At 48.7% G+C, this 26,039-nt stretch overlaps 2 protein-coding genes across 7 annotated transcripts in view; one reads left to right on the top strand and one right to left on the bottom strand.

The window, feature by feature from the left end:
- Positions 1-26,039, top strand: part of LOC135903402 (neprilysin-1-like) — a 553,033-nt gene that overhangs the window by 386,174 nt on the left and 140,820 nt on the right. For 5 of the 6 annotated variants that reach the window (XR_011512359.1, XR_011512358.1, XM_065433718.1 and 2 more), the window contains exon 18: positions 6,989-7,072. Coding sequence is in view for 4 of the 6 variants with exons in the window: in XM_065433718.1 (XP_065289790.1) it covers positions 6,989-7,072 (84 nt within the window). In the remaining 2 variants the exon portion in view is untranslated. Of the gene's footprint in view, positions 1-6,988; positions 7,073-10,177; positions 10,255-26,039 lie in introns of those variants that run through there. The other variant, XM_070534628.1, reaches the window with a different exon arrangement.
- LOC135903426 (uncharacterized) lies at positions 17,748-18,976 on the bottom strand. Its single transcript, XM_065433760.1, has one exon. It carries the CDS (start codon positions 18,921-18,923, stop codon positions 17,748-17,750), a length of 1,176 nt encoding a protein of 391 aa, XP_065289832.1. The 5' UTR covers positions 18,924-18,976.

Genomic DNA, 26,039 nt, shown 5'->3' with positions numbered 1-26,039 from the left:
TCAGTTCGTTATTTTGTGCTAAAACCAGATTATTGGGCTTCGATATCTCGCGTTATTTAACTTGGGGTGTAAGCCCGAAAGCTAGGTTTCAGTCGTGAGCCATATGGAACACGTATGCATCGAAATGAGAGCCGGATCCTTCTGCGACTGGGGACGGCAATACCGGTGAGTCGTTTAACATCGCTGCTTCGATCGCTATGTAATATATCCGTCTCGTTAACTTACAGGCGGGGACAAGTTAACAAACTAGATGCTGCATTACATGTGGGCAGTCAGGACCCTCCGTTGCTGTTTCCAAAATAAATTTGCAGTTGCGAGGCCATCATTATACACCCGCCGTGGTTGCTCAGTGGCTATGGTGTTGGGCTGCTGAGCACGAGGTCGCGGGATCGAATCCCGGCCACGGCGGCCGCATTTCCATTGGGGCGAAATGCGAAAACACCCGTGTACTTAGATTTAGGTGCGCGTTAAAGAACCCCAGGTGGTCGAAATTTCCGGAGTCCCCCACTACGGCGGGCCTCATAATCAGAAAGTGGTTTTGGCACGTAAAACCCCATAATTTAATTTTTTTAAATCATTATACACACATTCACGAAAAAGAAAGCGATATCGGAATGCACGTCACATTTTTCATTTCGTTGTAGCCGTAGCCATCAGTGACTCGGTAGCCTTATCAATATATCTTTTTTCCCCGGGTCCGCCGGCAAGTTCCTTCGTCCACAGAACCGAATAACCCTTTGATAAACTGAAGCTAAAGTACTGAACTCAATGTATTAAGCAGTTGCACGCATGATAATTCACCCATATTTCGTACCTGTTGGTTCCAAATGTTCTTGTTGTTCAGTTTGGTTTACCTCAGGACATTTATTTTTGCAGTAGTGAAGTGGTGCATCACGTTCATGCAGAAAAAGAATGCATCATTTCTAATAGCTTCATCCCTTTCATCTATCTGCTTGTGAAACCAGCAGTGTGATTTCTTCTAGTCTATAAACGAGCCCACAAATGTTTCCATTTGTGATCTTAATAATACTTCAGCTGTTGACATCCATTGTAGTTAAGCAGACATCAATTTTGTGGACAATAGCAATATTTATTTAACATGCTGCTTAAGAACCCTAGAATAGACACTGTGCATTTGTATGCGTTCTGTAGTCGCAAACCATTACAATATATATGTCACATCTTTTTGCATTTCATATTGTAAAATGTTGCTTTTTCAATTTCTGATGCAGTCAAAATGTCTGTTCAAGACATGCAGTAATCAGGAAGGCACCAGTATAAAGCAACACACTCCACGCACTGAATAGAAGCTGCTGCCTGCTATAACAAGGCCATTGTGTGGACTTTGGCTGCTGATACATGGCAAGAAACACCTGGTTCAGAAATAAATATGCTTGATATATAATAATAATAATAATAATAATAATACTTTATTGATGACTAGAGAAACATACAGTGCAAGAATCGGGCCTGCCAAAGCCACAGTGGGCTTGAACGGCAGTGCCTGGCAGACAGCGACAGAGCCATCAGTAACTCGTTATTAAACAATAGTGAAAAACACACACACACACACATACACTCACATGACAGGCTTCCAACCATGCATTCATGTGTCTAAGAGCCTTTCTAAGACCATATTTTGTTTTCACTTCTTGTATGCTTTGAGGAAGTAGATTAAACATTGCTGGGACATAGTAGTTACGAAGTCTTCGACCATATCTCGTCTTACAGCGGGGTGTAATGTAAGGATTCTTTGGTCTCAGGGAACGGACAGGCACATAAGGAATTTTATATTGACTTAACCAAAAATGTTTTAAGATAACAGTTTCAAGCAGCAAAGAATTGAAATAAGGTAAAGACAACGTTTTGAACACATCAGATTTGGGGGAGACATCATAAGCAACATGCTTCAGAATGCCACGAAGGACGGAGTTGACCCGGCTTACCAAATGTTGAGCGCCATGACCATATGTAGATATCCCATACCGGATTACACTGTAGCATAAGGCATGTACTACAATCTTTCGGACAGACAATGGCATGTAAAATTTTATGTTATACAAAACACAAGACACTGCGCGAAGTTTTTGACAAATATATGTGAAATGAGAGTTCCAGGATAAATCACTGTCAAAAAAGACACCAAGGTATTTAATTGAACAAGCGTATTGCACAGGGGCACACGAACAGGGATTGCAATGTGATGTGTGCAAATATAACGGGGAGGATAGGGTAACTTGCTTGACAGGGTTGTGGAAACAGATTAGTTGGGTTTTGGACGCATTTATATGGACTACATTATTCTGAAACCAGTCCATCACTCTTGTTGTTGCCATTTGTAAAGAAGAGATGGCGTCAGCGTAACTTCGAGCATGTGAAACAAGGACAGTGTCATCAGCATACTGATATAATTTGACATTCACAACATTAGATAAATCATTAAAATATAAGTTAAATAATAACGGACTTAAAATTGAACCCTGGGGGACGCCAGCTTTAATTTCGGTCAGGCTGCTACGAAATTTTCCAATAGACACAAGTTGTTGCCTATGAGACAAGAAGTTTTTCAGAAGCCGCAAAAACGCACCCCGAAAGCCTAGCAAAGAGAGTTTGGTTAGCAGTATACTATGGCAGACGCTGTCAAACGCTTTGCGGACGTCTAGAAACAGTGCACAAGCAATCTGATTGTGTTCAAACGCAGAGTTTAGTGTATCGGAAAAATCTTCAAGCAGCAACTGCGTACCCCGATTCGGCACAAAACCATACTGGCTAGGAGATAACACGCCATGATTGCTTAAAAAGCTGCTCATTGTCTTGAGCAGATGTTTTTCCAATATCTGCCCAATGCATGAAAGGATAGAAATAGGCCGGTAGTTTTCAATATTGTTGCGTGCGCCACTTTTAAAAAGAGGAATGACCAGGGCATTCTTCAGATTATCGGGAATGATACCAGTGGTAATAATATTGTTTAAAATGAGTAGTAGCACATCTTTTATTGCTTCGAAAGTTCTGCGCAGCTCTAATATTGAAACACCATCAATTCCAGGAGATTTATTTGGTTTTAGACTGAAAAGGATTGATTTGAGGTCATGTTCCGAAAACATGGGAAGAAGGGCGGATTCTGAAATACTAGTTTGCAATGTGCAAGTATCTGGATGTGGTCTCGCTACACCAGACACTTTTGAAAAAAATGAGTTAAAATCATTAGCGGTGTCAGTACCATTTGAAGAAAAATGAGACATCAGATCAACATGGCGATTAGCGTTTACATCACCACCTCTAAGATTGTTAATTAGGGACCATGTTTTCCTGCTGTCACAACGAGCGTCCGTGAATTTTGCTCGTAAGTTATTGCGTTTTGCTAGACGTATCATAGCATTCACCTTATTTCGAAGCTCTTTGTACCGAAGCCGCAAAGCAGTACAATTAGGACTTCTCTTTGTTTGAACCCATAACAAGTCTTTTGCTTGTATTGCCGTGAGTATTTCTGTAGACATCCATTTTTGGTCCAATTTACGTTGTTTGATTTTACAGACCCGTGTAGCTGCAAGCCGGAAATCGGTGAATAGTGCTACAAAGTTGTCATAGGCGTCGCCTGGAGGAACAGTCATCAAAAACTTATGCCAGTCGTGATTCATTACAAATTTTTCGAAAGCCAAGGGGTCAACAAATGATATTTGTTTGACTTCGCTTGGAGCGACCAAGTTGGTAGCGTCATCTGTTAGAGAGCAGCAGACCATGTAATGATCAGCAAGTTTCGTTGTAATAACGGCAGATTTGACACTTAAGTTATGTGCACGTATATTTATGTGATCTATGCAAGACGTGACAAGATGACCAGCAAGAAATTCTTCGCGTGTAGGTTCACAGATCGTGTTTTGCAAGCCCCATTTGGAAATCACGTCCAAATAATTGCCAACTGTCGTTGCTGAAGGGCGTAACGTATCAATGTTGACATCCCCAATTAGGCAAACATGGTCCATTGACGACATCGAGGCCAGGGCAGTATCAAGTTCATCCAGGAATATACGACCGTTGCAACACGGTGGGCGATAAACCGCAAGCAGAATTAGTGACAAGGAAGGTGCGCAAAGACGCACTGCCACAATTTCAGCTTGGGAAAACGAGAAAGTCAGCTCAGTTGTTGCCCATGTGTCCCGGATGAAAACTGCCACGCCTCCTCCCCTTTTAATTGGCCTAGTGTATGAAAAAACTTGATATCCAATAATCTGATACTGATTGATGCAGGCGGACGGTATGTTAATCTCGGTAAGTACGATCGCATCGAAATAGGAGTTGAAAGGAGTAATTAAGGCCTGAAAATGGTCCCAATGTTTTCTAATACTACGAATGTTGACGTGAACAGCACGGAAGGCGCAACCATTAGGATTTGGGAAGAAACTAAGAACCTCGTTTAGATTAGTACATGTCTTGAAGGCAACTTTGTTCATGCTCATGCAATACTCTCGAGATCAGATGCCTTATTGATATGCAGAATAGGTGCATCTTCATCCCTCTTAGCCAGTATCCTGCCGTTTTTGGTCCAAACGAATTTAAATTTTGATTCTTTGCCTTTCTGCCTTGCCAGCCGATACAGTTCCCGTTGGGCACGCGAAAGATTATCGTTGATGTAAAGCCGTGGAAAGGTACTGTCTTGAGCAAGGTCACGTAGGATTCCTCGTGCAGCGAGCCATTGCTGTTTGGCCGAAACAGTGTGCATTTGCACAAGGACTAAAGGAATGGTATTGCTGCGCGCGGGAAGTCGGTGCACAGCAGAAACATCGGTAAGTTTGAATTCGGAAATGCTTAGCTTCGCCGCCAGTCCTGACAAGAAGGAAGGCAAATCCTCGTTGGGGTTATATTGCAGGCCATGAATCTCGAAATTGCAGCGTCGGCTGTATTGCTCTAATTCGCTAAGTTCAGAGCCAACCTTCTCAAGCAACTCAGCCTGGGCAGCAATCTTAGAGTAGAGTGTATCTACTTGCGTGCCAAGCTCGCCGACTGCTATCTGGTTCGCAGTTACTGTCGATGACACCGATTCATATTTAACAGCAAGGGAATCAAGCGACCCCTGTATCTGTAGAACAGTTTCTGCAGTTTTTTCTCCGAAAAAAATATGCTGTATTGTCTTGCTAGTCTTGAGATACATGTCATTTGATTGCAGCAGATATGAATGTTTTTTCATATTTATGGTTCAGTATATTTGGTTCAAATATAAAAGAAAGCACTACATGAGTTTGGCTAATCTATGCTGTATTTGATGTGTCACTGTTCTGCCCCAACAGAGTCTATGCCAAACACATCTTGATCATCACAGGAGCTCCCGTCTACACCAACGGGAAGGGGCTGGAGCCGAATCTGCAAGGCTTTTACACCATGAACAAAGAAGCGCAAGCAGAAGAATTTAGATTTCAAGTCTGCAGAGGACTGTGTCAAGACTGAGAAGAGCTTCAGCCACCATTCCATTAGCACGGACATTTGACCGAGTCACCCAGGTAACTCAAAAAGGACTTTCTAGAAATTCTTCGTGTTCAGATGCACCTGCAACTTCTGACCAAGTACCGACGACGCTGGCCAAACGAGTTCCGTCAGTTTGCGCTTATCTTCCTGGCCATGTCAATTCCAATTGTGCTAAGTGTAATTTTTTCTATTGATGCAAGCTTTTTAATTGCCCATTCTCGTTAGAGGTCATTCATCCTTATCCAAACATAAATGTCAACCGATTCTTCGCCGATAATACCAATCACTGCCTGGTAGCGTACCATATCTCTAGCAGTATCTTCTAGTGTATGTTGTCGGGCACAATTCCTCTCCTGAAATAGCTGATGCAGCATCGGCATGTGTCTTGCATTAACCTACGCACCGTGTGCCACGCACCGTTGTACTTTTCTTGATGTTTTTAGCCTTAAATTCTTGCAGAGCAGAGTTCCTTCTCTCTTGAATGCAAGCTTTCTCATTTTCCATATTCCTAGTCTCGCTGATGATTTCTCTTCTTTCTCAATAGCCTGGGTCTTTGCGCAAGCTGCACTGAAGTGATTGATTGCAGAATCTGGTTTTGCTGCCCCACTTGGTTGTGGTAACTGTGTTAGGTTTCTCGGATGTGGGTGCCTGGTCAGTTGCATTGGTAAGCAGCCCCTCGAGGTAAGCATTTGCTCCTGCAGTCCGCAAAGCGACATAGACTCCCAGTATACACCCACCGTGACTGGTGCTCTCCGTTCGTTCTTTCCTGCTGCAGCCATGGGCAAATTGTGTTTGTGGCCTACCTCGGCCATGATGTGCTCAGAACGGAGACCAGCATATGTGCTTACATGGTTTGAAGTGTATGAAGTTGATAGCCTCATGGGTGAAAAGGCCTGCAAAAGTGGCTGTCGAAGGTGATGCCCACGGAACCGATTTGTTCATATTGAGTCAATTCCTCGGCATAGAGTTTGGGCACAGCTGCCGCGTCTGTGACGGGCTCTGGTTCGACGTGAATCACGGTGAGCTCAGTGCGGAAATTTCAACAGAAGAGCTTTGCCTTGCAAACGCTTCGCGAAGCCTTCCCCGACGCCACCGACCACGACGACGACCACGATGACTCTCGGACGTCGAGGACTAGGACCGGATCGACGATGACGACGACTGCATGGTACTGAAGCACTGTACATAATAAATTGTCATGCACGTACTGTGTCTTCCATACGTGTGACTTGCTGGGGCTTGTGTGGCTTACCAGCTTGACCGCGTATGAACTCGCAAAAAACTTGGCGACGCTGAATATGAGCATAGTTGAGCCATGCATAACCTCGTAAGACAGAAAAACCTAGCAACCCTTGATAGGAGCCTAGCCAAGCCATGCATGCCTATATTTTTTTTCTTTCCTCCATGCTTTTGACGCATTGGTGCGCACGGAAGCGTGCCGACGCGTGCCAGTGGTTGGGCTTTAAGTTAAACAGAGCGCTTACTGTCGTCCTCACATGTGTCATATATATATGTCATATATACGCAGGTTCGTGCCAGCAGCTTGGCGCTGTCGCAGATGCTCATCCGGGAGCTCGTCATCGGTTCGACCGCTCTGCCAGCCGCTTTCAAGGTTGGTTCGCTCTTCTCGCTAGGCCATGACATCATCTAATGGCACACTCTCGATTTCAGCAGGGTAATGGCGTTATTCTCAAGTTGAAACTCGCGTCACGCAGGTCATCTTCGAAAGTGACAGATCGTGCAGTGTTTGCCCGAGTCGGAGGTTGCGCAACTCGTAGAATATGATGTTATACTGCACACTAAGTTCGACACAATGCCCCATTTTGGTGGCGATGGAATGCGTTTATCCACACCGCTCATTTTTACAGCGAAGCTGTGTAGCTCTACCCCCTCGCCCCCCCCCCTGCATTTGTCGTGTCCATGGGTAAAAATAAACTCTTTCGTTGGCCGGTCCCAGAGGTAGTGCAATCGTAAGCGATAACTGAAGTGTGCATATACTTCCGAATAACACATACAGTGTGTACTGTAGCAGTTGGGGTCGGGCTTGTAAAAACGAGTAGCTGGCCCATGCCGTCGTCTGACTCACCCACACTAGGGACGTTCTTGAAAGGAGGAACATGTTCTCACCGAGAACGAGTACTGGGGTCATTTACAGTATCTACATGAAAAGAGGAGAACGTAATGTGTCATCAGTCTACCAGGAATGAAGTCAAGCACACCGAGGAGCAGAAAAACGTCTCCTCAAAAACTCTGTGTCCTCCCTAGATTCCTAAACCAAGGAAAGTGCCGTCCAACCTTCGTCCATGTGGAGCGTCCAAATTCGTCGAAGGACCCGCGTTGAGGCCGAGGGTTCACACACTCACTCCTGCACCTTTGTTCACTGCATACACAGAAAGGAGGGGAGCCTCGTAAACAGGGTTTGTCACGCTTGACTCAAGCTGACGCGTCTTGGTTCCTGGGATGACTCCGCAGTTAGCTGGAGCGTTTGTCAAACGACCATAACGGTTACCGCTGTCCTAGAGGAATTGCCTTAGAACACCTTTTCCCAGGAGTTTCTTTCTTGCTCCCATTGGTATTTGAAGGCGACAGTGAACCAACAAACAATGCTCGGTCCGCCAAACGTGCCTCGCCTTGCTGGCGCCGGTAGTCTGTTCGAGGGAGACGCATACTTCACGAAGCGATTCGCCGAAGCGGGGCGGGAAAGACTAGAAGGTCACTATCCCCGCTGGCCGATCGGAACAGCTCCTTCATGGCCCGGAAAATCTCGAGTAGCTAGTGCTGATAACCACTGGGCAGGAGGAGAACGGCTGGTGGCAAGGGGTATGCTTGGCTTGCAGCAAACAGGGGGGAGGGGGGGTATTTTGGAAAAGTACACCTAGTGGACTGTCCATTTCGGCCGCTGCTGATTGGATGCAGCTGTGCGAGAGAGGAGCAGACGAGTGGCCCTAGCCAATCAGCAGCGCCCGAAATGGACAGTCCACTAGGTCGACTCTTACAGAATACCCCCCCCCCCCCCCACAGTTGCGAAATGCTGACATACACCCGAAAACATCTCACAATGACAGGCAGCAGCAAAGCGAACCCCACAACACGGCTCTGCGCAGCGATAAAGTAGCGTGAATCTCGCTTTAGACCCGCTAGGCTTCATAGAAAACATGAGTGCAGAAACAACAAACACTGCATTTCACTATGCAAACTTCCAAGGAATTTCGTGCCGACAAAGTTAGCAATCATAGATGGAGTCCTGTGAAATGAAGGGGGATTGTCTTGGCTTAACAAAATAAAACAACAACAACAATTTGTTGGGATCCCTAAACTTAGAGTTTCAAATCAGCCTGCTCAAGCTATTCGCATTGCTATACAACTTTCCCTTCTTATATCTAACGGAGAAGCTGTACTGTTCGAGAATGAAGCTCCATCGGAGCAAGCAGCCATTTTTTTTACATTTTTTTAAGCCATGTCAGAGGGCAGTGGTAGGTCTCGAAGATGAATTTCGCTCCGTACAAGTAACACGACAACTTATGGGCTGCCCAAACCAAACAGGCACATTCTTTCTCGGAAGCGCTACAGGCTTCCTCTCTTACATTTAGTTTACGGCTGGAATAGAGGGTAGGATGTTCCTCATTATCATCGCCGACCTGTAAGTACCGCCCACTCCCCTGACGCTTGCGTCCCACTGAACTGTGAATTTCTTTGTATAGTCTAGCGCACAAAGCAAAGGACGATAAACTAATAACTTTTTCAAATCTTGGACAGCGTTCTCTCTCTTCTTATCCCAGTGCTCCTTACTCAGTGCTCCCTTTTGGAGTAGGTTCGTTAGAGGACATGCTATTTGCGAATAATTCGGAGTGTACCGTTCATAGTACCCAAAGAGCCCCAAAAATGAACGAAGGTCTGTCTTCGTGCGCGGCTGTGAAAAATATCCAGTCGTAGCTGTTTTCATCTCGGCCGGCCGTCTCGTGGCCTGGCTGACAACAGGGCCCAGATCTGCAAGCAGCCAAACCTACATTTTCTGCCTTCATCGTTAAGCCTGTTTACCTCAATGGCGAGAACACCGGCTTGAGGTGCGATGCGGGCTGTTCCAGCTGTCAGACAAAATTGCGACCTCATCAAGATGTGACAATGCGAACTCCTGCAAATCTTTTAGGACAATATCCATCAACTTAGAGAAGCTAAACGGCGTGTTCTTCAGCCCGAACCTAAGAGTGAGAGGGCGAAAAGTGTCAGCAGGTGAGGTAAATGCGGCGTAGCGACTGGCACTTTCTAACAGGGTAACTTGCCAGTATTCCCGCACGATATCTGGAGTCGAAATGTATTTAGCAGCGCTGACACTTTCGATTCGTTCGTTAATGTTGTGTACCGGGTACAACTGATCTCTGGTGATGGCACGTAACTTTCTGTAGTCAAAACGCGGACGAGGATACTTAGCGGTTTCCACAAGTATTGGCGGTGACGTGTAGTCACTTTCAGTGGGCTCAATAACTCCCAACTCTAGCATGCGCTCTATCACGGCATCCGTAGTTTCTTTCTGTCGTGGAGACACCCTGTAAGGCATCTTACGGGTTCGGTTGATGTTAGGTCTATTTTACGCGTTATTAGTGCGGTTCTACATGGCCGATTTATGAAGCTATCGTGATGTTCCCCTAGCAGCCCATTTAGCGCATCCAGCTGCTCGGGTTAAAGATTGGCTTACCGAGTGTTTCACAACTCCTTCCAGGCTGATTTCTGAGCCGGAGGTCGTCTTACATCCGGCTCCTTGATGGTAAATAACTACGTTCCGCTCCACGTAAGGCTTGACCAAATTGCAGTGGTATGTTCTCACCTTCTTCCTACTACCGGGCACTTTCAGAGCATAGTTAGTATGTGAAAGTTTGTGCAGCACTTTAGCGAGTCCGTCCCAGTGAACTTCACGCTTGTTCTTTCTTGAAGGTCTGAGGATCATTACTTGGTCCCAAGCGTTAAACGTTCGAAGCCTTGCATTCCTGTCGTAATAGACCTTGGCGTTGTTTTCTGCCACGCCCATGTTCTTTTCGACTTGTTCTTGTGCTGCACTTAGCCGTTCCAGCAGATTTAGACCGATTTAGCACCACTGTTTGACTCTCTCCTCTTTCCTCCCACATCTCTCAACATTCTCAGTCGGGAATGGAGTGTCCTCCCCATACACTAGTTAAGCTGGCGAGAACACTGTAGCCTCAAGAGGAACCGTTCGCAAAGCAAACAAACTAGCAGGAAGACGATTCTCCCAGGCCTTGTGCTTGTAGCAGAGTGCCCGCAAAACTCACTTAAGAACACTATCTGACTGAGGGTGATAGACGGAAGTGAGTGTTAACTTTACCCCGCACTTTTGTGAAAACGTAGAAGTCAGTGAGCTTGTGTATACTGATCCTTGATCCGCCTGCATTTCGTCCGGCAACAGGACTCCGGTGAATATTGTCAAAAGCGAGTCTACCACTTCACTGGAGCTGAGTTCCTTGAGAGGGATTGCCTCCGGAAACTTTGTAGCTGCACACAGCACAATAAACAGGTACCTGTAACCCGACTTTGTCTTTGGTAGAGGCCCTACCGTGTCTATGACCAGTCGTCTGAAAGGTTCTGACATTAAGGGCACTACCTTTAGTGGAGCTTTCCATGGTTCACCTGGTTTATCCGAGCGCTGGCAGGCGTCACATGATCCCACAAAATTGTCTACGTCTTTGTAACAGCTAAGGCAGTAGTATTCCACAAGCAATCTTTCTTTCGATTTGTTTATGCATAGGTGTCCAGACCACTCATTTCCATGACAGAGACCCAAAAGGTCCTGCCTGCTCTTAGTAGGTATGACTAACCGATCCAGAATCTTGCCCTTTCGGTCTCTGTAGTGCCGATAACAATCCCCCTTTCTCGTGCATTGTGACATTGCGCCTAGAAATGCCTTCTTTAGCTGTTACATGTAATTTAGCTAGGCTGACGTCATTTTTTTGCTCGGCTGCCAGTGACGCTCTGTCCACACGTAAGAGCCGATCAGTTTTTTGACGCCGGTGAAAGTAAACACCCTGTCTCGCTTGCGAGTGCGTCAGCTGGCGCTCCCTGCAGGCGTGAACTTTGACACATGCCTTGTGATACGCTCTCGTTGAGCTCAACTGGTGGGTCCGGTAGCGGCATGGCGAACGGCTGTCCGAACTTTGCTTGCTTCATCTTGCAGATCTCTGCTTGCGTAGGCCGCCACTATCCGGAGGACTATGCTCTTTCCGTTTGTCGACTGCGTGGCATTCCGGCACGTCTGAACTTGGATTCCACCTTCAACGGCACGTGTGATTTCGTATCACATGAGAACCTGAGTATCGGCGACGACGATCTTCATCGGTGCTGGTCAAATTGGCGATGGCAGATTACTGCTGGAATGCTCACGTGGTCCCCGGACGATATAAAGCCAGACTCGCGGCTGCTGCTCTTCAGTGGGTCCGTTAGCGGCATGGCGAACGGCTGTCTGAACTTTGCTTGCTTCATCATGCAGATCTCTGCTTGCGTAGGCCGCCACTATCCGGAGGACTATGCTCTTTCAGTTTGTCGACTGCGTGGCATTCCGGCACGTCTGAACTTGGATTCCACCTTCAACGGCACGTGTGATTGCGTATCACATGAGAACCTGAGTATCGAGGACGACGATCTTCATCGGTGCTGGTCAAATTGGCGATGGCAGATTACTGCTGGAACGCTCACGTGGTCCGCGGACGATATAAAGCCAGACTCGCGGCTTCTGCCCTTAAGTGGGTCCAGGTAGCAGCATGGCGAACGGCTGTCTGAACTTTGCTTGCTTCATCTTGCAGGTAAGCAATAGACACCCTGTACATTGCTTCAGAAGTGACGATCGTTGTTTGCTGCTGCTGCCCGACCCAGAGTGCCTTTTGTGTACCTTTTTTGTTTGTTACATTCCTTGAGCATCTTGCTAATTATGTCGGGTGATGTAGAATGAAACCCAGGCCCAGACACAAAAACTGAACGTATGCTCACAGAACTGCTAGAGGGGCAAACCCGAATAAGCAAAGACTGAGTAAGTCTGACCGCTAAAATTAATGCATTTGAAGATAGGATCTCGAAGATAGAAGCGTGGGCGTCGGCCACCGCTAACATCGACCACCGTGTGCATACTTTAGAAGAAACAGTCGACGACCTTAGGAAAGCCATCAGACTACTGGACAGAAAAAATGATGATTTAGAAAACCGATCATGTCGGAACAACTTAATAATCTATGGCCTGCCTGAGCCATCGGCTGAATCCCCTGAGCAACTACTTACCGCTGTGCTGATGCTTTTTTCCACGAAATTGAAAATAGAATGCACCTGTATTGAGTGCTGTCACAGGCTCGGTGCACAAAAAAAATGGGGAGGTAAGACCTATCATACTTAAGTTGCTTGATTACAGAGTGAAGACTTCGATACTAAAGAATGCTTTTAAATTAAAAGGGTCAGATACTCGTATCAGTGAGGATTTTTCTTTCCGTGTGCGCCAGATCCGCAAAGCTTTGTGGGATAATTCGGTCGAGCTTAGGAAGAAGGCGAACAAGGTTCGACTGAGCTTTGGCACCCTGATAGTAGACGGCGTCCGCTACTCGTAGGATGACACTAGAAAGTCGCTTATCAGAGCTTCCAGCAACATACCCTCTAGCAGCACAGAGTGACTTCGTGATATATACAACCTAACCCTTTTGAACATAAATGCACGCAGCCTATTGAACAAGCTATCTCACTTTAATTGGCTAATTGAGTGCCATCAACCATCTCTGATCTGTTTCACTGAGACCTGGCTAAACGACTCCGTCACGGAAGGCGGGTTCGTGCCTCCTAATTACTCTGTTTTGCGATGTGACAGGTTATGTGGCAGGGGTACCGGAGTAGCTTTATTTATTCAGAAAGCCATTGATTTTGTAGTGCTACCGAGTCTTCCTAACACCGAGTCGGTATGGTGCAAATTATATATAGGTGATCTTGTGGTGGCTGCTGGCGCTTTATACCGACCTCCCGATTCTGAAAAAAATATATTTCCAGATTGTTGCGATTATATATTAAAACACAAGCTTCACGACTGTAAATTGATCCTTGCTGGTGATTTTAATACACATTGTATTAACTGGAGCACATTGGCTTCGTATGGTCGCGACAGGCCGATTTGTGACTCGCTTATTGACTTGGTTTTGTCGTTAGATCTGACACAGATTTTTAGTGGCGTTACGCGCGAAAGCTCGATCCTAGACCTGATTTTTCTTAACCAGAAGTTACTACAAAACGGATATGACTGCCAAATCATAGAAGACCTGTCAGATCACAAGGGAGTTCTGCTGAAAGTTGATGTCACTTGTGAGCGCAACAGACCTGATTTTCGTATTGTTAACGATTTTAACGCGACAGCGTTAAGGAGCTCGTGTCGCAGAAAAGTCGGCGTCGGTGTCGTCGGCGTTGGCCGTGAGCGATAAATCCCAGCAGGCACATCATGAATAAAAAACAACTTGCGAGATGGGCTGGGTGGGAATCGAACCAGGGTCTCCGGAGTGTGAGACGAAGACGCTACCACTCAGCCACGACTTATTTTTTGTCTTTATTACCGACATGGCAAAAAGGCTACAAAACAAGACATTTTAACAATAGACAACGGTCACGACAACATCTCTGCCATTGGTTGACAGTCACAGGGCTAAAATCGCTTAAAATTCGCTAGCTCAGTCATCACACTGAGCCATGTTGGTTTTTCTTTTTGCAAATTATACATTTCTTTAATATGACAAATGCTTTCAATGAAGTATTCTCTAACAGGCCGGGCATTTACTTCGGCATGTCTCACGGCCATTCTAGTTTTCCATAAGCTATGTAAGGACACCAGCATGAACATGTCATAGGGTACTTTGTCTTCATTTAGAGTAGGCAAGAAACGAATCCCATATGGTGTAATCGGCAAGTCCTTCTTTAGTGTTCTCTGTAATATGTCCCAATGGAACACAGCATCCGAGCAGTCTAGAAAAATGTGTTCTATTGTTTCGGGTTTCCGCCATAGTAAACAGTTGACGCTCCAAGGCACGGAAAGACCTTTTTCATCTAGCCACGGTTTCACAGGTAAAGTATTGGTGCGGAGCTGGAAAAAGAAGGACTTTACCGATGGGCGTACTGGCATTCGTTTTACTCTTTTTAGTACGTCCTTTTCAGGTCCAATGCAGAACATCGAGCGATACAATGGCACCGGCAACATTGTGTCTACGAGGTCCTTATATAAGCGCTTTCGTGGTACCCTACTTAGGTATTCCATGGAGAACCGAACCTTTAACAGCTGAAACGCCAAGACTACCTCTTTTAGGAAACCACGCGCTCTGCCTTGACTGCACCGATGTGACGATACAATAAACTCGGGTATAGCTTCGCTCAGCCTTGTCTGAAACATAGTTAATAAAAATGGGTCATTTTGGTCCCGTAAGAAAACAAACCGCAACACAATCTGCCTAATGAACAAATGTGCCAGACCTAATCCTCCATTTTTAACCGAACGAAAGAGATTAGTGCGACTGGTGCGCTCCCAGCTTGAACCCCATACAAACACTGGGAGTACTCTGTGTAAACGTTGTATGTTAGCCCTTGACATGCACAACGCTTGGAGCACGTAAAAAATTTTGGCAACGGCAAACAGGTTGCACACTGTCGCACGAGCAAACATAGAGAAATTGCGGCCTCCCCATTTAAGTGTACCTTCACGAACCCTTTCAGTTTCGGCATTCCAGTAATCAACGGCGTCACGGTAGTGCTCAAGCGGCACCCCCAGGTACTTTGCCGGCGTGACTGTCCAGCGGATATTTGCAAACGTACTCGGATGGTCTTCCCAGTTGCCGATCCATACCCCTAGGGAGTTATCATAAAGTTGATAGCACTGCCTGTCATTCTGCAGTATGATAAAGCCTCTGCGACCGCGATTTCGATGCTTTCTTTATCCCGACAAAACAACGCGATGTCATCCGCGTATGCCAGCACTTTCACTTCCGCGGACTGCACTATGAAACCCGATATTCTATTGTCATTCTTGATTTTCCTACAAAGCGGCTCTAGGTAAATTGCGAATAAAAGAGGCGACAAACCACACCCCTGGCGTACAGATGACCGGACACTAAAGGATTTGGTAACCTCCTTGTTTATAATGAGGCTGGCGGTACAGTCTTGATAGCACATCTTTACCCCATCCAAGATCAAATCCCCTACCTGTATGTGTTCTAGAATACTGAAAAGAATTTTATGGGCCACACGGTCGAAAGCCTTCTGCATATCTAACTGTAACATGGCACACTGTTCACCTAGGTCATTACAGTATTCTAAAATGCTTCTGGCAATATGAATGTTTGTGTAGATAGACCTTCCTTTAATGCCGCATGTTTGATGCGACCCTACTATTCTGGTCACCACTCCCTGTAATCGCTTTCCCAGCACTCTTGTAAATATCTTATAGTCTACATTCATTAGTGATATCGGCCGGTAAGCGTCAACAGCTAACAATTTTTCTGGGTCCTCTGATTTCGGTATCAGGACTACGTGCGATGTCCGAAAAGAAGGGGGAACCTGTTTTTGCGCATAGGCCTCCTTAAACAACCGTAACAGGATCTCACTGACATCACTTTTGAAGGCTTTATAAAAAGCCGCTCCGAGTCCATCAGGTCCCGGAGACTTGCCTACAACTAAATCATCTATGGCTTCTTCCACTTCGGTGATGCTCAGAGGCCACTCCAGACGCTTTTGAATGTCTTCCTCTAATTGCGGCATGTTTGACAAAAAGTCCGTCTTGAATTCTTCTGTGACGTCTTTAACAGTCCCGAATAATTTGCTATAATGATCAAGAAACGCCTCTTCAATTTTTTGAGGTTGGCTCGTGATCTCGTTCTCGTATTGAATCATTCTGATTTCATTTCGCCTCGCGTATGCCTTTTCGTCAGATAAGGCTCGTTTAGTGGGTGTCTCACCTAGCCAAGCCCTTTCAGCTCGTGCCCTTATAACTGCTCCTTTGAACTTCTCTTCTTCGATAAGCTCAAGCTGGCTTTTCAGTTCTCTTATCTCCTTTGGTCGGCTCCCGGGTCTCGCGCTTTCCACGGTGTACAAAAAATCAAGCTCACGTTGCATTTCATTTTCTTTTTTCCTTTTAATAAATTTCTCTTTACTGGATTCTTCTATAGCACTGATCTTGACTCCTTGTTTAAAGTTCTCCCATAATTCTAGCACGTTGCCATCTTCGGCTTCGATCAAATTATCTAACTTTTGCGTCACGCTTTCGCAAAAGGATTCGTTCATTAACAGCCCACCGTTGAACTTCCACAACTTCCAGTTAAACTTCGATTTTCTTTCTTTGGTACCTACACTAAAAGTTACAAGGCTGTGATCGCTGAACGAGACGTGTTTCACACTATAGCTGCCACACATCGGAACAAGCTCCAGTGCGACATACCCTCTATCTAGCCTTGCGTGACTTTGCCCTTGAAAATGTGTGAATGCAGGCGTGCCGGTAGTACACAGGAAATTACCGACGTCATCCAGATTAGATTCTTGAACTAGTGTGTTTAAAAGTAAAGCACTTTTGTTACGCACTGGGAGGTTTTTCACTCGATCGGCCGCGTAACATACACAATTAAAATCTCCTAGCAATACGACTTTCCTGTCACACTGTAAATGCTGATTTACTGTTTCAAAGAAAGGCACACGCTCACTTTCAGTGTTTGGGGCGTAGACACATATCACGCGCCAACCTACACTCAAAAAGAAAAAATCCACGAAAACCAGTCTTCCACTTTCACAAGAAAAGACCCCTTCTTCTCTAATTCCCAGGTTGTTTTTAATGAAGATAGCGCACCCTGCGGAAGTCCCAACAGCATGTGATACACAAACATTGTATCTATTGCGAAACTGCAGCACCATGCGATCCGTTTGTTCCTCAGTTTCTATCTTTGTCTCCTGCACCGCTGCTATATCAACATCTGTTTCTAAAAAAAAGCCGGCTAAGCTGGTATTGCCGCTTTTTGGCACAAAGACCGCGGACATTTATAGTAGCAAAACGAAGTGCAGTGTTTTGAGCCATTGTTATGTTTTTTGAAGGACAAACGAACCGCATGGTACCCACCTCATGTATCTGTGGCCAAAGCTGCTTTCGCCTTTTGCACAAACCTTCCGCAGCTGCCATGGCAGCCTTAGGAAGGTACAGTTGATGTCCCCGTCATGGCATTCCATCGTCCCTTGAGTTTGGCTTGGTCACTGCGTAGACTAGAAGAGACGCCGCGAAGCATACGCTCTCGCGGCTACGTCGGCGGCGTCTCCGCCGCCCTCCGGTCCGGAGGTATGTTCGGACGCGCCCTCAGCGTTGACCGCCGAATGCTCGCCGCCTTTGGCGGTGGTCCTTCCAAGATCCTTGCAGCCAGGGCCTCATGCTCGTCCAGCGTAGCGTCGTGGCCGCGCTTGGAGACTGAGGCTCCGCTTGTTCCCTCGCTTACTTCCATGACTGCTGGCTCCTCAGGTAACTTCGACGGCGTTGAGGCATCCTGCACTTTCACGACGCCGGTGACGTCGCCAGCTGCATCGCTCAGCTTTCGGCTTTCCTTGTTAACACTCGCGTCTTGGGGCATGTCGGGCGGGGTTAACGTTGCCGCATCAAGTTCCTCGAGCTTCGACGTTGCTTCGCTTGCGGCTTCTTCAGCGTCAGCCTCGTCGATGACGAGTTCCGCAGTGTCTTCTCCACCAACCGGCCCCGCAACACTTGCGTACGTCTTCACGCACTGAGATTCTTCGTGTCCAAAACGACGGCAGTGCGTGCAGCGAGGAACTCGGCATTCTCGTCTGATATGGCCCTTACTGCGACACCGCAGGCACAGTGGCACTCTACCGGGAGCGACTAGAAGGGCCATGTCACCGGCTACGCGAAGCTGGTGTGGAAGGTCATCAACCTTAATGCCGTTATGGAGCTTGAGGCGCACGAGGCGTGTCGTCGACCCCTTGTCTTGGATACCTTGAACTCTCCACTTTTCCTTCGAGACCTCGGTCACCTTTCCGAACGGAGCAAGCGCTACACGCACATCATCGTCAGCCACATTTAAAAGAAGCCAGTGAAGCTTCAGACGCACGTCCTGGTTTGCCGGATCAATAACCAAACAACGTTGGCCCTTCACCTTCATTTCGCCGCATGCCAAAGCTTTCCTTATCCCTTCCGTGCTCTTGAAAGTCACAGCCCATACGTGGCTCATCTGATATGCCCCCAACGCTACCACATCGGGGAGCAAACCAAGACGCGCCAACGTGTCCCGGAAATGTTCGACTCGGTAAGGCCTCGACCGGACATCCGCGTGCAAAAATAAAGTATTCAAAACACTACGACCTGATGGCAGAGTAGGCAAAACCACTTCGTATCCCTCGGTATCCATTCCGTCGATCCTGTCACCGCGGCCGCTGTTAGCCACAACCACCGCTCCTTGGGAGCCCATGAAACGCACGTCCTTCCACTTCAGTAGCCAAGACGCCCACACTCAGCCACGACTTCGATGCTTCAAAGCTGTACAAAAGCCTCTCTAATGAATGCGGTGTTGCCTTAGAAACGAGCTGTTTCTAAGGCTCAGGCGTGCGTCGCTTGCTCAGGCGCACATTTCGTTGCCGCGCCGAACGCGGCGCTGCTCGACGCTCACCGCGTCCGATGCGGGGCGCGTAGTCGCTGCGCCGTAGCCCATTGTCTTACAGCCCTTGGCGGGTCGACGGGAACGCTGTCGCGTTCCACTCTTGAAGACGAAGCTTAAGCGGCCTCCAATTTTTCGCCCATGCTGATGACAATTCCGTTGTTGATATTCTCGCATCCTCCTATGACGGTTTTTTTCAATGTAGCAGTATTTGCAGTGTGGACGAGTTGTTTGATATGTTTTGCATTATTGTTAAGAAATGCATCTCGCTGTTTGTTCCCAAAAAGTGTGTGAAACGCAACCCGAGGCACCCTTGGTATAATAGGCACATTATTCATCTTATCAGGCGCATCAAGAGGCTCCGCAAACGTAAAAATGCGAGTCGGAGCAACCAATGCTCAAAACTGCACCTGCTTCAGTCCGAATTAAAAACCAAAATGTACGAAGCCAGAAACTTTTATTTCGACACCACGTTATCAACATTCTTGAAAGAAAACCCATCAAAATTTTGGAAAACGGTGCTTCCGGCTGCTCACGACACTTAATCATTCACCATAAACGATCGCCCTTGCTCTGATCCGGTGATTATTTCTGAAACTTTCAACACTTACTTTCAATCTGTATTTTGTCGGGATGACGGCGTCGATCCCCCTTTTTGCGTCAACAACACTTTACCAGAGCTTTCTACTCTCGTTATAACTTACACTGGTGTTCTCAACTTATTACTAACAATTGATAATACAAAAAGTTCTGGAGCTGACGGAGTGCCAAACAAATTTTTACAGCGATACTCTGAATGGAACGCCCGGTACCTGACAATTATATTTAACAAATCTCTTGAGATGTCGACAGTTCCTCGTGTTTGGAAACAAGCTAACATTATTCCCGTCTTCAAATCTGGCAGCAAACAGCTAATCACTAACTACAGGCCTATATCGTTGCTGCCCACGTGTTGCAAACTACTCGAGCACATCATCCATAAGCACATCATTCAATATTTAACGGCAAATAACTTCCTGTCTCCACAGCAGCATGGCTTTCGAGCAGGATTTTCTACAACAATGCAGTTATTAGAATTCACACATGACATAGATACATCACTTAATAACCGCGGTCAGCTTGATGCGATCTTTATCGACTACTCAAAAGCATTTGACACGGTAAGCCATAAAAAATTGCTTATAAAACTTGCTGCAATCTTTCCTGGTAATAAACTAATTGACTGGATATCCGATTACCTGCACCTCCGATTCCAATCCGTCACATTTAATTACAAAACCTCTTCTATAGCCCAGGTTACGTCAGGGGTGCCGCAGGGCTCAGTTCTCAGGCCACTCCTATTCATCATATATGTTAACGACATTATTGAAGTAGCCAGAAACACACAAGTGAAAATACGTCTTTATGCAGATGATTGTGTGATCTAACATTCGTACTCTTCGTGATGAAGAAGTGCTTAATAGCGTATTTTCATCCTTTTCAGACTGGAGTAAGACATGGCAGATGAGCATTAACTTCAGCAAGACTGTGGCAATGTCTTTTAATAATAAGAAAGAGCCCCTAAAATTTACGTATAGCACACAAGGATACAGTATTAACGAAGTTAACGAGTTCGAATACCTTGGACTTACTATCACAACTAACCTTAGTTGGCATAATCACATCAATATAGTCTGCTCTAAGGCGATGCGAAAACTAGGGTGCCTAAAACGAACTTTAAAACACGGCACTAAAGAGTGCAAGCTTACGGCCTATAAATCACTGATTAGACCTGTTTTGGGAGTATGCTTCTGTAGTGTGGTCGCCTTATCGCATACAGGATATTTCTAAATTAGAATTCATTCAGAAAAAAGCTGTTAGATTTATTTATGGCCGTTACGACCGTATGTTTTCACCGTCATCCCATGCACATGCTTTATCACTGGACCCATCGTCGTTTCGTCGCACGTGTGACCGCCTAATCCTACTGCACAAAATCGTTCACGGATCATCTAACGTTGAAGCGCCTGTCTCGCTAACCACATCTACTGCGCGAGTAACCCGACGTACTCACCCATTAAACATAGATCCCTTCGTTCCAAAAATATATTGCTACAATTTTTCTTTTTTTCCACACACTGTTGAATTATGGAATAACTTAGATGGTTCTCTGCGTTCATTGCCGACTAATCAATTTCAGAAAGAACTGCCTAACCACGTTGGTTGACATGTTATGTTTATAAGTTATGTAACCCACCTCTGCTATGTCTCTAAAATGAGATAGCAGTATTTGTAAATAAAATAAATAAAATAAAAGACTGGCAGGATTTCCTCAACCGCTTTTATTGCGATAGCAGTTATATTGACAATCCAGGCGGATTTCGGCTGTCATCGTCGCCGTCAGGTTCCGTATGAGTGAAAGCGCGTGAGGGTGCGCCGGCGAACGCGGTTCAGTCCCGCGTGCGCCAGCAAGGAACTCGGTCCAAATCTCTAGTGGTCTAAAGGAAGGACGCTTGATTCTGCAACCCGTGATGAAGCACGGCGAAGCGTCGTCAGGGGAGAGGGAGTAGGAAGTGAAAGATGATAGAGAAAGGGAGGATGTGGCCTATAAAGTCCATTATGCGCGACAGGTGGCAGTCCTCAGTAAGGTTGCCAGCGTTGTAGCGGGCGCTGATAGAGTGTCTATTCCCGTGGAACTTATAAACTCCAACAGGCTTCGCAGCGCAGGGAGCTGTGGGCACACCGGGAACACCAGGTCAGTCTCTGTGGCCGCTGGAAGGCCGTGGCGTCTGTAGGTGTTGATCACTGTGGAGCGTTCCTGCGCCAAGGATGGGCAGGTACAGAGAAGGTGCTCCTGAGTCTCGGGTTCCCCGCACCTCTTTCAGGCAGGTGACATGGCGCGGCCCTTAGCGTACAGCCGGGCCTCAGTCCAGGTGCAGCCAGTCCGCAAGCGCAGGAGTGTGGAACGGTCTCTTATGGAGAGGCCGTTCTCTGGAAGCGGCTTGGCGGCCCTGTCACTAGCCACTTGGGGGTCCTGGTGAATGGAGGTGAGCAGGCACCGTAGCCGATGTCTCGTGTAGTTAGAAGCCGCTACCGCTCTGGTAACCGGGACTACGTCATGATGGGCAGCTTTGGCGTAGGTATCCGCCTCCTCGTTACCGGCTACCCCGACATGTGAGGGCAACCAGTGGAAGGATATTGGGATTCCGGCAGTGGCTAGAGGCGTTAACTAGGCAAGCAGCAGCACCACTGTAAGTCCTGCCCGCCGTGGGTTGACGAGGGCCTGGAGCGCTGGCTTGGAGTCGCACACCACCGCCACCAGCTGCTGGGGAAGGTGCTAAGCAAGGAGGTCGGCAGCCAGGTGCAGCCCCGCGAGCTCAGCTGCAGTAGAGCTTGCTGTAAACGGGAACCTACACTGCCTGTGACAGGCGAGAGTTGGAACTGTGCAAGCCGCTGCTGCCGACCCGCTGGGGAGGACTGAACCATCCGTGAACACCAGCAGGTGTCCTTCCAACACCTCCTGGAGCTTGCAGGCTGCCGCCTGCTGCAGGGCTGCGGCTGGTGCTCTCCGCTTGGCTATCCCCTGGAGGGAGAGGTGCACATCCGGAGGTTCGTGATGGGGAGGAGGAAGAGCCACTGCCACAGGTAGTTGGGGAACTGTCTCCTCATAGAGGCGACACAGGCTGCCCATACGTGAAGCCGGCAGGCTCCGGAGCCGGTCTAGGAGAGCCTGGCCATCTGGTGCGCGATGTAGCCTGTCAATATGCCCCAGTCCCCGTTGCAACATGAGCAGTGACAGTGGCCATTCGCCGGCCTCAGCCAGTGTTGCGGCGATCTTGGAGTGCCTTGGAAGCCCCAGGACATTTCTGATGGCCGTCCTGTGCAGAACCTCTAGTTGTGCGTTCCTGGCATGCGTCAGGGAAACCAGCGGCAGGGCATACAACAAGGACGATGTTGCTGCAGCCTTGTTCAGGCGCAGGGCCCACTTGGTGGAGCATCCTCGGCCTCCTTGAAGGAGTGGGCCCACGGCTGCATGTACACGGCGCACCTTGGCGCTGAGGGCCTTAGTAGCCGGGATCCACGTCAGCCGGTGGTCTATGGTGAGGCCAAGGTAAGTCAGTCTGCTTCCACGGAAGGGGGTCGGTGCCGATTCTCAACTGGTGGACGCTGAGGCGGGAGGCAGACCTCGGGTGTATCAGTAGGGCCTCCGTCTCTGCAAGAGAGACGGTTAAACCGATGCTCCCGAGGAATGTTGCCACTGCGTCCAGGGCCCCCTGCAGTGATCTCCGGACGGCTGGAAGGCACCGCCTTGGTCCCCGGACCCAGAGCGCCACATCATCAGCGTAGATGGAGCACTGTGTGTGGTACCGGGTGTCTGCCGGTAGTGCGGCTGGCAGACCTGCCAGGGCTGCATTGAACAGAAACGGGCTCAGCACCGATCCCTGCGGCACGCCGGTGGCGATGACTCGAGGGGTGCTGACTGCCTGGCCCACTTGTACTCGGAACGTTCTTCCCGTAAGACAGACAGAGAGAAAGCGCCTGAGGCTGCCAATGATTCCGAGGATGTCTAAGGAGCCCTCGATGACCTCGTGGGGCAAGCTGTCAAAGGCGCTCTGCACGTCAAGCAGCACGAGACGGGCTACGTCATCACTTTTCTTTGCATCCTCCAGTGTGGCCACGACATCGGCGATGGAGTCGGCAGTGCAGCGGTGGGCCTGAAGCCTGTCTGCTGCTCCGGGAAGTAGTGCACTGCGCGGCGATCCACTCCATGCGTGCCAGGACAATCCTCTCCATCACCTTACAGGCGGCAGAGGTGAGAGACACCGGCCTGTACGAGGAGGGTGCCGCCGCAGGTTTCCGTGGCTTAAGGACTGGCGCCACCACCGTGGTGAGCCAGCTGTCTGGGAGAGCCCCACTGCTCCAAATGGTGTTGAAGTACTCCAGGACACGGTCTTGCTCTGCATCTTGCAGATTCCGAAGCATCTGGAACGTGATTCCACCCGCTCCTGGAGCGCTCCGTCGCTTGCTTTGTCCTAGGGCGGCCTTCAGCTCATGCACCCGGATGGGCTCGCAGCAACGAGCATTAATCTGCTCAAGCACCCATTCCGGATGGTGACAGGTGGGGGGAAGGTACCGAGGCCCAGTAGCTGGCGGAGGCAGGACTCGCTGTACCAGGGGTCGGGCGGTAAACCGGTCGGCTAGTAACTCCGCCAGAGTAGATGCGGAGATGCCCAGGGAAATGACTGCTGAGAGCACCTGTCGTTGTACACGAAGTCCTATCAGCAAGGCCCTCAGCAGGCGCCAGGCACGAGCTTCATCCGGCGCCCTGATCGTGGTACAGATGCCCTGCCAGCTTTGGCGCCTGCGTTGCCGGGAGTGTCGTCTACAGGCGGCGTTGATGCGACGGTGTTCCGTCCAGTGCTCCGCCTGATTGGTTCGCGTGCTCTACGTTCAGCCCTGCGCCTGGCAGCTCTTAGCTGGAGGTGCCGAATGTCTGGTGCTGGTTGGCCCTCCTGCGCAGTGGACCAGACTGTGGCTGCGCGGCCGCTGTCCGCCACTAGCTGCAGGAAGTCCGTGGTACTGGTGTCCTGCTGACACAGCTTACGGAAAGCACTCCAATCGACAGTACACGCGCGTCCTGGGTGTCTCGCCCCTGAACGGGGCCAGCACAATAGGGAAGTGGTCGGACCCCCAGGTGTCCGGTTGCGGCGTCCAAGTGTATTGGCCGCCCTCAGTGGCCAGGCTCGCGTCAATTGCCGTGCTGATGGCACGGGATGTACGCCGGACGAAAGTGGGAGCCCCGGTATTTAGAACCTTCAGACCCAGCTGGTTAACAACGTCCACAACACTGCTACCTCGCCCGCAGCTGCGGCGACTGCGCCAGATGGTGTGGTGAGCATTGATGTATCCGCAGAGGACGAAGTCTCTGCCGAAACGTCGCGCTAGCTGCAGCAGGCACGAGGGATCCCAGGGCCGGTCGGATATACACGCTGGCCACAGTGGTGTCAATGCCTCCAAGACGCACACGAACAGCACAGCATTCCAGCGGTCCTCCAGTCAGATCCGCCACATCGACCTCAGCCTGCAGCACACCCGCCCGCACGTACACCGCACAGCGGGGAAGTCCCTGTGGATGTTCTTTGTTGAGACATTGGGTCGCCGTGCAGAGTTGCAGCGTGCACGAAGTGCGGCTGCTGTAGCCTACTTAGCCAGGTAGTCGCAAATCTGCAGTCGCGTACACCTCCTGCAAAGCAAGTACGTCGTCGTCGCTCTGCAGGAGGTGCAAGGACAGGTATGCTTGTCGCCGCCGCAACGAGTGCGCGTTCCACTGAAGCACGCTCGGGCGGCGACGGTGGTTCCCAGCTGGGGCGTTAGCCATGGTGGCTATGTGAGGAGGCTGCCCACCTGCCTGGAGGCGGATTGAGCGCAACTTGTCGGCTGGCAGTAGGTCAGCAATGGCCCGCAGAAGGAGCCTCAGGATGGTGGCCTCCGACTGCTGCTCAGAAGTGTGACTGGACGGCGCCATGTCAGTTGCGGCTGGGGGTGCGCCTGCTGCATTTGCCGGGGCCGCCTTGCACCCGAGCTTCTCTTGGCCTCGCTGGGTTCCTTTCGACGAGGTGCTTTGGGCGGAGCCGGTGGCCAGAGCTGTATAGCTGGGGCGCGCCGCCGTCTCCAGTGCATGGAGAGAGAGAGAGAGAGAAATAACGTTTATTTGCACCCGCAAAAAGAGCCCCAAGGAGGCAAGAGTCTTCCTGTCTCCTCGGCTTACTCCTCCCCTTTCAGCTGGCTGATGCTCCTTGGAGCTCAGCGGTGTCCAGGGCCATGCGGATGACTTCTCTTTGGTCAGCTTCCTTTGAGCTGGTCATTAAAGTCTCCCAGGATTGTCTATCCCTACCTGGCTTATTGTATCTAGGACATGTCCATAGTATGTGGATCATGTCCGCCTTTGCC

This window comes from Dermacentor albipictus, chromosome 2 (genome assembly GCF_038994185.2).
Source record: "Dermacentor albipictus isolate Rhodes 1998 colony chromosome 2, USDA_Dalb.pri_finalv2, whole genome shotgun sequence".
Taxonomy (NCBI): Eukaryota; Metazoa; Arthropoda; class Arachnida; order Ixodida; family Ixodidae; genus Dermacentor; species Dermacentor albipictus.
Note: the sequence above shows the minus strand (reverse complement) of the source record. Positions and strands in the feature narration are given on the sequence as shown.

Excerpts from the sequence above, each read along its gene's own strand:
- LOC135903426 (XM_065433760.1), bottom strand. The coding sequence starts at position 18,923 with ATGGGCTCCCAAGGAGCGGTGGTTGTGGCTAACAGCGGCCGCGGTGAC.